General features: G+C 50.3%; 1 protein-coding gene across 2 annotated transcripts; it reads left to right on the forward strand.

The window, feature by feature from the left end:
- The first annotated feature begins 314 nt into the window (after nt 1-314).
- Nucleotides 315-5,332, forward strand: LOC134388257 (tubulin gamma-1 chain-like). 2 transcript variants are annotated; one of them, XM_063111155.1, is made up of 11 exons: nt 315-363; nt 646-758; nt 962-1,129; nt 2,131-2,226; nt 2,666-2,745; nt 3,198-3,324; nt 3,560-3,646; nt 3,768-3,917; nt 4,349-4,501; nt 4,585-4,746; nt 4,934-5,332. In XM_063111155.1, exons 1-11 carry the CDS (start codon nt 315-317, stop codon nt 5,129-5,131), a joined length of 1,383 nt encoding a protein of 460 aa, XP_062967225.1. In that variant the 3' UTR covers nt 5,132-5,332. The 2 variants fall into 2 exon arrangements, with proteins under 2 accessions (XP_062967225.1, XP_062967226.1); XM_063111156.1 differs by having other exon boundaries at nt 2,131-2,199.
- Nucleotides 5,333-10,435: the final 5,103 nt, after the last annotated feature.

Genomic DNA, 10,435 nt, shown 5'->3' on the forward strand with positions numbered 1-10,435 from the left:
CACAGGTTGCGACCCTGCGGCCCCCGCCGTCTCACCACGCAGGCGCTGAGCGGTGGCCAGGATGGGGCGTGGCCTCATTCTGCGCCTGTGCTGAATTCCAGCCGCCACTGCTGTGGGATAAAATGATTCCCAGGTTGGGCTCCCTGGCCTGTTGGCCTAGTGGAGGCCGACACAGCACACGCGCAAACCGAGCACGCGCGTCAAATGACGGAGAGAGCGCGCGCTCCCCACGTCCTGCGCGCCCGGCTGCCAGGCCTCCGTCTCAGTCGTGACTCCCGCAGGGCCGGGGCTGGCGTGCCCACGTCTGAAGAGCAATGCCCGGGGAGATCATCACGCTGCAGCTGGGCCAGTGCGGCAACCAGAGTGAGCAAGCGAGCCCTGAGCCCCTCCGGTCTCTGGGTCTGCCTCTTCCCGGTCCTACCCAAGAGCTCGGCATCCACTAGTCCCTCTTTCCCTTCCATGAGTCTCCTGCCCTACTGCGTATGATGACCCAGACCGAGAGCTGTGCCTCAGCCCTGGGCTGTGATGGCTCAGAGACCCAGGTGTCTTGGGTCCACCCTTGAGTGTGACAGCCTCTGAGCCTACAGCTGGGCTCCTCAGGCCTTAGGACTCAAGTAGACTCAGGTGTCTCCCCCTCTCTCCCAGTTGGGTTCGAGTTCTGGAAACAACTGTGCGCCGAACATGGTATCAGCCCCGAGGGCATCGTGGAGGAATTCGCCACCGAGGGCACTGACCGCAAGGACGTCTTTTTCTACCAGGTGCCCCCAGCGACTTGTCCAGGGCCGGCCGTGGCCCGGGGTCCCTGAAGGGAAGGGCAGCGGCCTGGTACTGGGAAATCCGCTGGGCAAAAGGGCCAGGCGGCTGGCTTGAGGAGGGAGGGCCGGCAGGAGCCAGTGTTGGGAGGACTGAGGACTGGGCAGGTCCTAGCCGATTGGGCCCCTTCCCGGACTCCCCTTGACAGGCGGACGATGAGCACTACATCCCCCGGGCCGTGTTGCTGGACCTGGAGCCCCGGGTGATCCACTCCATCCTCAACTCCCCCTATGCCAAGCTGTACAACCCAGAGAACATCTACCTGTCCGAGCATGGAGGAGGAGCTGGCAACAACTGGGCCAGTGGATTCTCCCAGGTCATTTGCTATTCCCTGGCAGGGCCCACAAGTCCCTGTGTGGCCGCAGGCCCTGTGACTTCTCAGAGAGATGAAACCAGATCAGGATGTATGAGAGCTGGAAGGAGAGAGACATGGCTGCAGGGAGTTAACTACATAATATTAAGAACCTGCACTAGCTGGTGCTGTGTGCCAGGCTATTCTAAGTGCTTTACATGTGTTAACTTATTTAAACCTCGGAGGTACTACAGGTTCACAGCCTCTTATCTGCCTTTCCAGAATCCAAAAAGCTCTGAAGCCAAAAGAGCAGCAAAACCAAATCTCAATGGAGACAGACTATTTTAGAGTTTCTGTCCATTTTATTGTTATTACTCATACCTTTCATTACAGAAATATTAATGTATTTGATTAATGCACCTCAGATCTCCTCTGGGGTTTTATTTAATATACATATATGTACCATATTATCTTTCTAAAATCTGAAATATTTTGAATTACAAAACATAACTGGCTCCAAGGATTTTAGATAAGGGTCTGTGGACCTCTATTATTACCTTCATTGTACAGAAGCGGAAACAGGCATAGAGAAATCAAGTAACGTGCCCAGAGGCACTCAGCTAAATGGGCTGCAGCTAATGTATGAACCCAGGTAGTCTGGGTATAGAGTGCTTGCTTTTAACCACTGTGCTGTACTGCCTCTCAATGTAGATTAAAAGCAGGGCAGGGGCCGGCCCATGGCTCACTCGGGAGAGAGTGGTGCTGACGACACCAAGGCCAAGGGTTCGGATCCCTGTATAGGGATGGCCGGTTAGCTCACTGGGAGAGTGTGGTGCTGACAACACCAAGTCAAGGGTTAAAATCCCCTTACCGGTCATCTTTTAAAAATAAAAGGCAGGGCACCTATGCTACAAAAAAGTACTTTCAGGTGCTATAAGGAGAATCAAGGGTGGCTATTCTGAGGTCAGGACCCTCATCACATGGTCCTATCCCACTCTGACCCCCCCCCATGTCTGTCTGTACAGGGAGAGAAGATCCACGAAGACATTTTTGACATCATAGATCGGGAGGCAGATGGTAGTGACAGTCTAGAGGTAAGTGTCCCAGGAATGCTGGTGGGAGCCGACATAGGGAAGTCTTGGCAACACCCTTTAGAAGCTATCTATTCAGCACAAGACCCACCCATGTACCCTTTGCACTGTACAGAAGCTACTGGGCCTTGCTGGAGACAAGGCAGAGTCTCCTAAGCTGTACATGTAAAAGGACCGTAGGGGAAGGAAGGGCTCAGTAAGATAGGAGTCCAAGAAATTGCGGGGTGAAGGGCCAGCCTGTGGCTCACTTGGTAGAGTGTGGCGCTGATAACACCAAGGCTGCGGGTTCCGATCCCTAATAGGGATGGTTGGTTAGCTCACTTGGGAGAGCATGGTGTTGACAACACCAAGTCAAGGGTTAAGATCCCCTTACCAGTCATCTTTAAAGAAAAAAGAAATTGTGGGGGGTGAGTCCAGTTTGAAATTCTGCTACTAGATACCTGGACACTGTTGCCCATTCTCCATGCAGGGCTTTGTGCTGTGTCACTCCATCGCTGGGGGGACAGGCTCTGGCCTGGGCTCCTATCTCTTAGAACGGCTGAATGACAGGTAAGTCTGTGTTTGGGGGACTAGGAGGAGACATGTCCTCCAACTTGGTTTCCCAAGTGACTGGGAGGCCCTGCAGATAAACATCCCTATGTGCTGGAGTAGGAAAGAGCCCTTCTAGTCTCTTCTATAGTGAAGAAAGTGAAGTTACAACAACTGAGAACCCAATCACACTCCTAGTGGTGGGAATTGGAGCCTAGGATCTGGGCCAGGTACGAAGGTCCAGGGAGTGTGGCCAGATTAGGAGCTGGAACTCTAGATCCTAAGATGTCTCTCTGCCCTTCTCCCTTGGGGGTTACAGAGTTCCAAAAGTCAAGTTTCCCTTCTCTACTGATCCTGTGACCCACCCAATTTCCCCTTCCAGATTTAGCTGCTTTCCAGACAGGTGTTGGGGAACCTCATGTTCACCAAGCTCCAGTCTGTTGCCCTGATCTTTTTCTCCCAACCCCCACCAGGTACCCCAAGAAGCTGGTGCAGACGTACTCAGTGTTTCCCAACCAGGATGAGATGAGCGACGTGGTGGTACAACCTTACAACTCACTCCTCACGCTCAAGAGGCTGACCCAGAACGCAGACTGTGTGGTGAGTCCCGGATGCTACCTTTCCCCACTCCCAGTGTCCCTGTCGACTTATTCATCTTCATGCATTTAAAAAGCCCATTCTGAGCCCTCCTTTGCCAGAGGCCTGTGCAAGTCCCTTTTAGATGGGACTCTCTGGCCATGAGGCTCAAAGGAAATTAAGCTTCAGAGCCTAAGTTCAGGCGGGTTTCCTATTTTCACTGTTCCCATAAATCTGCCACCCTCTTTTGTCCCCCCAGGTGGTGCTGGACAACACAGCCCTGAACCGGATCGCCACAGACCGCCTGCACATCCAGAACCCGTCCTTCTCCCAGATCAACCAGCTGGTGAGCACCCACTACCCACTCCTGGACTCCTTTGGACTGGACACCCTCCTTGCTGGAGGGCCATCTGGGGAAGGGAGGCTCATCCAGGCCAAAGCCTATGAAGTGACACCCCTGCCCCCAGGTGTCCACCATCATGTCGGCCAGCACGACCACCCTGCGCTACCCTGGCTACATGAACAACGACCTCATTGGCCTCATTGCCTCGCTCATTCCCACACCCCGGCTCCACTTCCTCATGACCGGCTACACCCCCCTCACCACGGACCAGTCAGTAAGAGCAACCCTCAGTGGACCTGGCAGGCCCCAACCTAGTCTCTCTCTTCCCCCCACTACCCCAGGAGCTGCCCTCTGCAGCTCCCAGAGGCTCTGCGCTCAGGCACAGATCTACAGCTTTCTTGCTGACATGCTCTCTGTCTTCCCATCTTCCTGTCTTCCCTCTGCCTTTGGCTCCTGCAGGGCTTGGGTTGTATGGAGTTGGGTTTTGCTACTGCACAAGGGCACGAGTTTGCTGAGCGGAGGAGGGCTAAGACCGTAATCCTGTGGCAGAGACTCAGTACAGACCTGAATCTAAAGACATTCCCCACAGAGACCCTCCTACCCCGAGTCTGACGGAAACATGTGTTGACCGCTGTTCTCTGTCCATGAATCAATGGACTGTGCCCTGAGTGCTGGCCTGGTCCCTGTGACCCACTGTCCCATCAGGTGGCTAGCGTAAGGAAGACCACGGTCCTAGATGTCATGAGGCGGCTGCTACAGCCCAAGAACGTGATGGTGTCCACAGGCCGGGACCGCCAGACCAACCACTGCTACATTGCCATCCTCAACATCATCCAGGGAGAGGTGGACCCCACCGAGGTGGGTGAGGCCCCTCAGTTCTACCCCCTGAACCTGCAGGGCTAGAGGAGAGGCTACCATCACCACTCCTGTGCCCACCCCAGGTCCACAAGAGCCTGCAGAGGATCCGGGAACGGAAGTTGGCCAATTTCATCCCCTGGGGCCCAGCCAGCATCCAGGTGGCCCTGTCCAGGAAGTCTCCCTACCTGCCCTCAGCCCACCGTGTTAGCGGTCTGATGATGGCCAACCACACCAGCATCTCCTCGGTGAGTCTCGTAGTTTGCACCTTTTTTCCCCTAATTGGTTTCCTGATTGTGACTCACCTCTCTCCATCCCAGTTGCCCCTGCTTCCAGCTTTTTTGCTGTAGTACAGCCCAGCCTTGATTTCCTGGCTCTCTGGGCCACATTGTTTCTCAAAATTCTTTGTCGCCCTTGCTTTCTGTTTACCCCAAGCTCTTTGAAAGGACCTGTCGTCAGTACGACAAGCTGAGGAAGCGGGAGGCATTCCTGGAGCAGTTCCGCAAGGAGGACATGTTCAAGGACAACTTTAATGAGATGGACACGTCCAGGGAGATTGTGCAGCAACTCATTGATGAGTACCATGCAGCCACACGGCCAGACTACATCTCCTGGGGCACCCAGGAGCAGTGAGTCCCCCAGGACAAGGACCCTCATCTGCCTTATTGGTTGGGCCAGGCCCCATCTGACTGACCACCCCCTCAGAGCACAGATCAGGGACCTCACACGTCTCTTTCTCATACACACATGTACACACATTCTCTGTTGGCCTGGGGACATGTTTACTTCTCCTCTTATGAGACTATCTTTAATAAAGCAGTGGACATAAATGAAGTCACTGGTCTCTTTGAAGGCTTTAGAAACCGGGCAAGGGGATGCCTGTTCTTTTCCCATCACTCTGATGGAGTCCCTCCCCATTTCTAGCATCTTCAACTCTGAGCAAACGGTCTCCCCCAGATTTTCCTTCTGCCTAATTTTGGAGAACACAGGTGGGGTTTGTCCTACCTGAAATTCCTTTCCAGGGTGAATAGGCCCACAGATATTACCTTGTTCTCTGTCTGGCCCCCTTTGGATCCCAGTTGCCTCTCACAAGTCACTATATTAGGTGAACATTCCACCCGTTTCATGTTCCCACATCAGAGAGTCCTGTTGATTACAAAACCTGTGGGCCTGAGGCCACCACCCCTACCACTAGGCCCTGGGCAAGCAATGGAATCAGACCGGCTACCTTTAAGCTTCTTGCAAACAGGGTGGTGCTGGAAAGACAGTCCAGGAGATCCACTAGTTTCAGGCAGCTGGAGTCTAGGAACATCAAGTCAAGAGGACAAATTTATTCTTTTATTTTATTGTTTCCATATAATGTATGTTTGTTTGTTTGTTTATTTATTTATGATTCTTTGAAAAGAATAACAAAGTTTGCAAACCTTTATCTAGACTGACCAAGAAAAAAAGAGAGAAGACAGAAATTACTAAGATCAGAAATAAAAGCAAGCGGCTGGCCCGTGGCTCACTCGGGAGAGTGCGGTGCTGATAACACCAAGGCCATGGGTTCGGATCCTATATGTAGGGATGGCCGGTTCGCTCACGGGCTGAGCGTGGTGCTGACAACACCAAGTCAAGGGTTAAGATCCCCTTACCGGTCATCTTAAAAAAAAAAAGAAAGAAAGAAAGAAAAGCAGGGGCGTGGTAGAGCAGTTGCTTCTATTATGCTGGAGTGGGCTTTGAGGAGAGAAATGTCCTCCTCTTTTTCTGGTTTTTGCTGGTGACTCTCCTTGTGTCACTGCAGTTGAGTGTCTGGTGGGCTGCCTGCATGGTGGCTCTGGCTACTGTTGTGTTGAGCCACTTTTGCAGCAGCCGTGGCTGTGGTGGGCCGTCCATGTGGAAGTGGTGTTTTTGGCATGCTCCTTGCCTGCTTCCAGGCGGGGAATGCTGCCCTCTGTTCCTGCCTAGTGTCCCGGGTGTGCTCTGTTTCTTCAAGAGGCCAAATTGAAAACCTGGACTGCAAGCAGGGTCAAAAGTTTTTCCACAGCTAAGGCACCATATTTCTGTTCTCAGATGGTCTCCAGTTATTTAAAGGACAGCGACTTCCACTTCTGGTCAAAGACTGTAGGGAAGTACTTGATTTAGGAGCCTAAATCTTCAGGATCGAAAGGGCAAAGCAGCTTCTTCTTAGTCTGTGGTGGATTGTCCGGGCCCCATTAGGGTCTTATATACCCTAAAGGTGAGGATTACAGTGATGGCTAATATGCATGCATACACTGTGATAAGTACATTCTTTTGTTTAATCCTCATGACAACCTTACGAAGTGGTAGACATTATTATTAATCTCATTTTATAAATGAGGAAACTGAGGCCAACAGACTTAGATTCAAACCCTGGTTTGACTGACTGGTATCTGTGTTCCTAACCATTGCACGGTCCTGCCTTTTGTGATAGTTTATAGGCTGGTGTAGAATCATCCTATTTCTGAGGACTTTTGGAGTCCCTGGATGAGCTCATGATTGTCAGAGGTTGTGGCACGTTGAATACCTGTGTAGAGAGGGTAGATTGTATCCTTGGAGTAGGGGTAAGGGGTGTCAGCCTCAACTGGCCTAAATATACTTACAAAGTGTCCCCATCACCCAAGTCAGGGTAATTGGCAACTTCTGCCTGCCCTCAGGATGTCTGGGGTCAAAACCAGAGGGTCAGGCTGAGTGGATCAGAAGGATTGGGGCTGGCAGAGCTCAGCACAAGGGTGAAACACCAGCCCAAGAAAGTTTCTGCCACTCTTACTGGGGCTGAAGAGTACTGAGGAACTTTGGGCAAATTGAGATCCCCCCCCCCTTTTTACATTAGAGCATACTTGCTCACTATTGGCCTGGGGATATACTTTTCCTCCCATGAACCATTTATCTTTAATAAAGCTCTGCATGTGAACAGAGTGAGCACTATACAGGTCAGACCCCTATGAACAGAGGGGATCCTTGTAGGACTGATGCACAGACAGGCAGTCAGAAGCCAGGCGCTGGGTTGCCTGAGGGATGGCAGGGAGGCCACAAGCCTGTCACCATTGCAGTCAAAGCAGCCAGGCTGTCACTATCAGTTGCCAGTGTCTGCAGGGGGCTGACTCAGGGAGAGCCAGCCTGGTTGGTATCAACCAGCTGCCTGTTCTCTCAGTAGGGAGGAAGATGACTTCAGCAAAAACCAGTGTACACCTGGTCCCTTCTCAGCTTCACTTCCTCCTTCTGCACCACTGGGTACCTGGTCTCAGTTCTCTCCCTTAACTGCCCCCGCCCCTGATGACCAACCTTTCTTCACTTGGGGCATGTGCAGGAATAGCTAGTGATGAGTGGGGGTCATGAGCTGGCAAATGTAGAGAGGCTGGTACATATTAATGGCCAGCTGGCCCACTTCCAGGCCACAAGCAGGTCCTCCTTTGCAAGATTCTGTTAGGCAGAATGTAGAGTCCCAGGCAGGAAGAAATACCCAGGTAGTCCAGAGTAAAAGCCATGTCTAGATAGTACTACAGTCACCAACCCAGAGGGGTGAATAAATACCCTGGGAGGGAGAAATGGATCCGCAAAGATGTCTCCTTTTTCTGACTGCTGAGCACCAGGCATTGTAAGAACAGACTCACACTTCAATGCCAACTTCAGAACCAGGTCCCTCCCACAAGGCTATTTCCAGATCAACCATCACCCCACACCAGTGCAGCCCCTCCCTGTTCTTGGCCAGCAGCAAAACCCAAAGTGTGTCAACTAGAGGGCAGTGGGAGGCCAGGTGGAAAGGGAAGGAAGCCTCTGGGAATCAGGGCAGCAGGTGGTGCTGGTATTGAAAAGTCCCTGTGGTCTGAGAAACTACAAGCCACAGAGATAACTGTCCCTGCTGAGAGACAAGCGTTGCTGTGGAAAAGTTGGAGAGAAAGCAGAATGCTCAAGCCTGGAACAGGAACTTCTTCTTGACTAAAGGAATAAGAGGAAATTAGCCATTTAAAGGTAATGTTCCCAGAACACTCCATTGTCATGTGACCCCAGGGACTCTCGAACATGCATGAGACAAATCTGTAGCAGGAAGCACATAACCAAAAACAGAGTTGTGTGAAGGAATCTGAAACTTACGGATCGCAACTTTGGGAAGCATATTGAGATGAGGTAAAGAGGTGACAAGCACAGTGGGCACACACACTGGACAAAGTGTTTGGTGGGTCAGTCTAGTAAGCCTTATCCATGGTCTCTGCCAGTTTGCAAACATTCTAGATCTCCCTAGAATTGGGCACTCAGTGGAGAGTCGGTTACAATCCAACATACAGTACACGGTCCAGCAATGCCCATCTCCAACACTTGCTCCCTTTCCATTCCCTCTCAGGCATCTTAAGCAGGGAAGGGGCTGCCCTAGAAAAGTAACGAAACATTTTCAATCGACATTCTGGTTAACCAACTCATCATTTATAAGTTTTAATTAAATTCCACAGGGCCAAATAACCACAGTGTAAGAGGTAGAATCAAGTTTCTTGCAAAGCTACAGGCCCCGGCAGTTAGAGTCCAACAACCCATGAGACCCAGTTGGAAATGTCCTCCTCATATCTCACTGGCATTATTATCTTAGTGATGCTGGCCATGGAAGCTGGAGGTAGCAATTCTTCCCTCCAACCCTCAAATCCATTACTGAGTTATTAATAGGGGACCAACTCATTCTGGTTTTAGCACTGAAACTTTGACTCCTGAGAAACCCCTCAGATTTGGTTTTAAAAATGAAATGCCCACATTCCCTCAGTCATAGGAAAATTAGGACAGTTGGTCACCCCAAATTAAAGAACACCACAGAGAATGACTGGAAAATCTTGAAGCAGTATGTATGAGGGATTAGGGCTGAATTAAGGCCTGGTAGACATTTGTTCATAAATTAAGCAAGCTTTTATTAAAAACAGAGACCGAGTTGCCCATCACTAAGCTTCCTAATGAACCCAACTTAAAGAGGCTCCCAATTTTATTGGAGAGGGGAAGTAGCATTGTTGCCATTTGTACAGCATTTTACCCTGCATGATGCACTTTCTCAAGCATGAATCATCTGGGCCCTTAGAGGGAGGATTTTTGTCATTTATCATCATAGGGAAATGGGCTCAGGAAGGTTAAGTAACTTGCCCAAGACCACACAGCTGTTAAGTGAAAGACACACTTGACCTCAGGTCCTCTGGCTCCAAATCAATTCTTTCTGCCACACCCAGTGTCTAAGAAGTGCTCAGAGGTTTCCTGTGGCCTGAATGGCAGTTGCAAATTCTTGAGCTGAGAAGGAATGTGATGAAATCTGTATTTTAGGATGGTTAGTTTGGAACTGGCTTGAAGAGTAAATTGGTACCATTTAGTGTGAAGTGAAAAAGCATTCAGTGGTATTTCATTTTTGTTTAAAAAGTATGGATATAGAGTTATCCTTCAGTATGTGGGAGATTGGTTCTAGGATCTCCCTTAGACACCAAAATTCATGGATGCTCAAGCCCCTGATATAAAATGGGGTAGTATCTGCATATTACCAATGCATATCCTTCTGTGAACTTTAAGTCATCTTTAGATAACTTATAATACCTAATACAACGGAAATGCTATGGAGGGCCAGCCTGTGGCTCACTCGGGAGAGTGTGGTGCTGATGGCACCAAGGCCGCGGGTTCGGATCCCTATATAGGGATGGCTGGTTCGCTCACTTGGGAGAGTGTGGTGCTGACGACACCAAGTCAAGGGTTAAGATCCCCTTACCAGTCATCTTAAAAAAAAAAAAAAAAGTAAATGCTATGTAAATAGTTGTTATACGGTATTGATTAGGGGATAAAGACAAGAAAAAAGTCTGTATACTTTCGGTACAGACGAAAGTTTTTTTCAAATATTTTTGATCTGTGGTTGGTTGAATCTCCAGATGTGGAACCCACAAATATGGAGGGCCGACTATATAGAAAGAGATAAAGATC

This window comes from Cynocephalus volans, chromosome 10 (genome assembly GCF_027409185.1).
Source record: "Cynocephalus volans isolate mCynVol1 chromosome 10, mCynVol1.pri, whole genome shotgun sequence".
In the NCBI taxonomy this organism is placed as follows: domain Eukaryota; kingdom Metazoa; phylum Chordata; class Mammalia; order Dermoptera; family Cynocephalidae; genus Cynocephalus; species Cynocephalus volans.

Coding starts and splice junctions, on each gene's coding strand:
- LOC134388257 (XM_063111155.1), top strand. CDS start 315: ATGCCCGGGGAGATCATCACGCTGCAGCTGGGCCAGTGCGGCAACCAG. Junction 3,918..4,348: donor CCCTCACCACGGACCAGTCA/GTAAGAGCAACC, acceptor CTGTCCCATCAG/GTGGCTAGCGTAAGGAAGAC. Junction 4,502..4,584: donor GAGAGGTGGACCCCACCGAG/GTGGGTGAGGCC, acceptor TGCCCACCCCAG/GTCCACAAGAGCCTGCAGAG.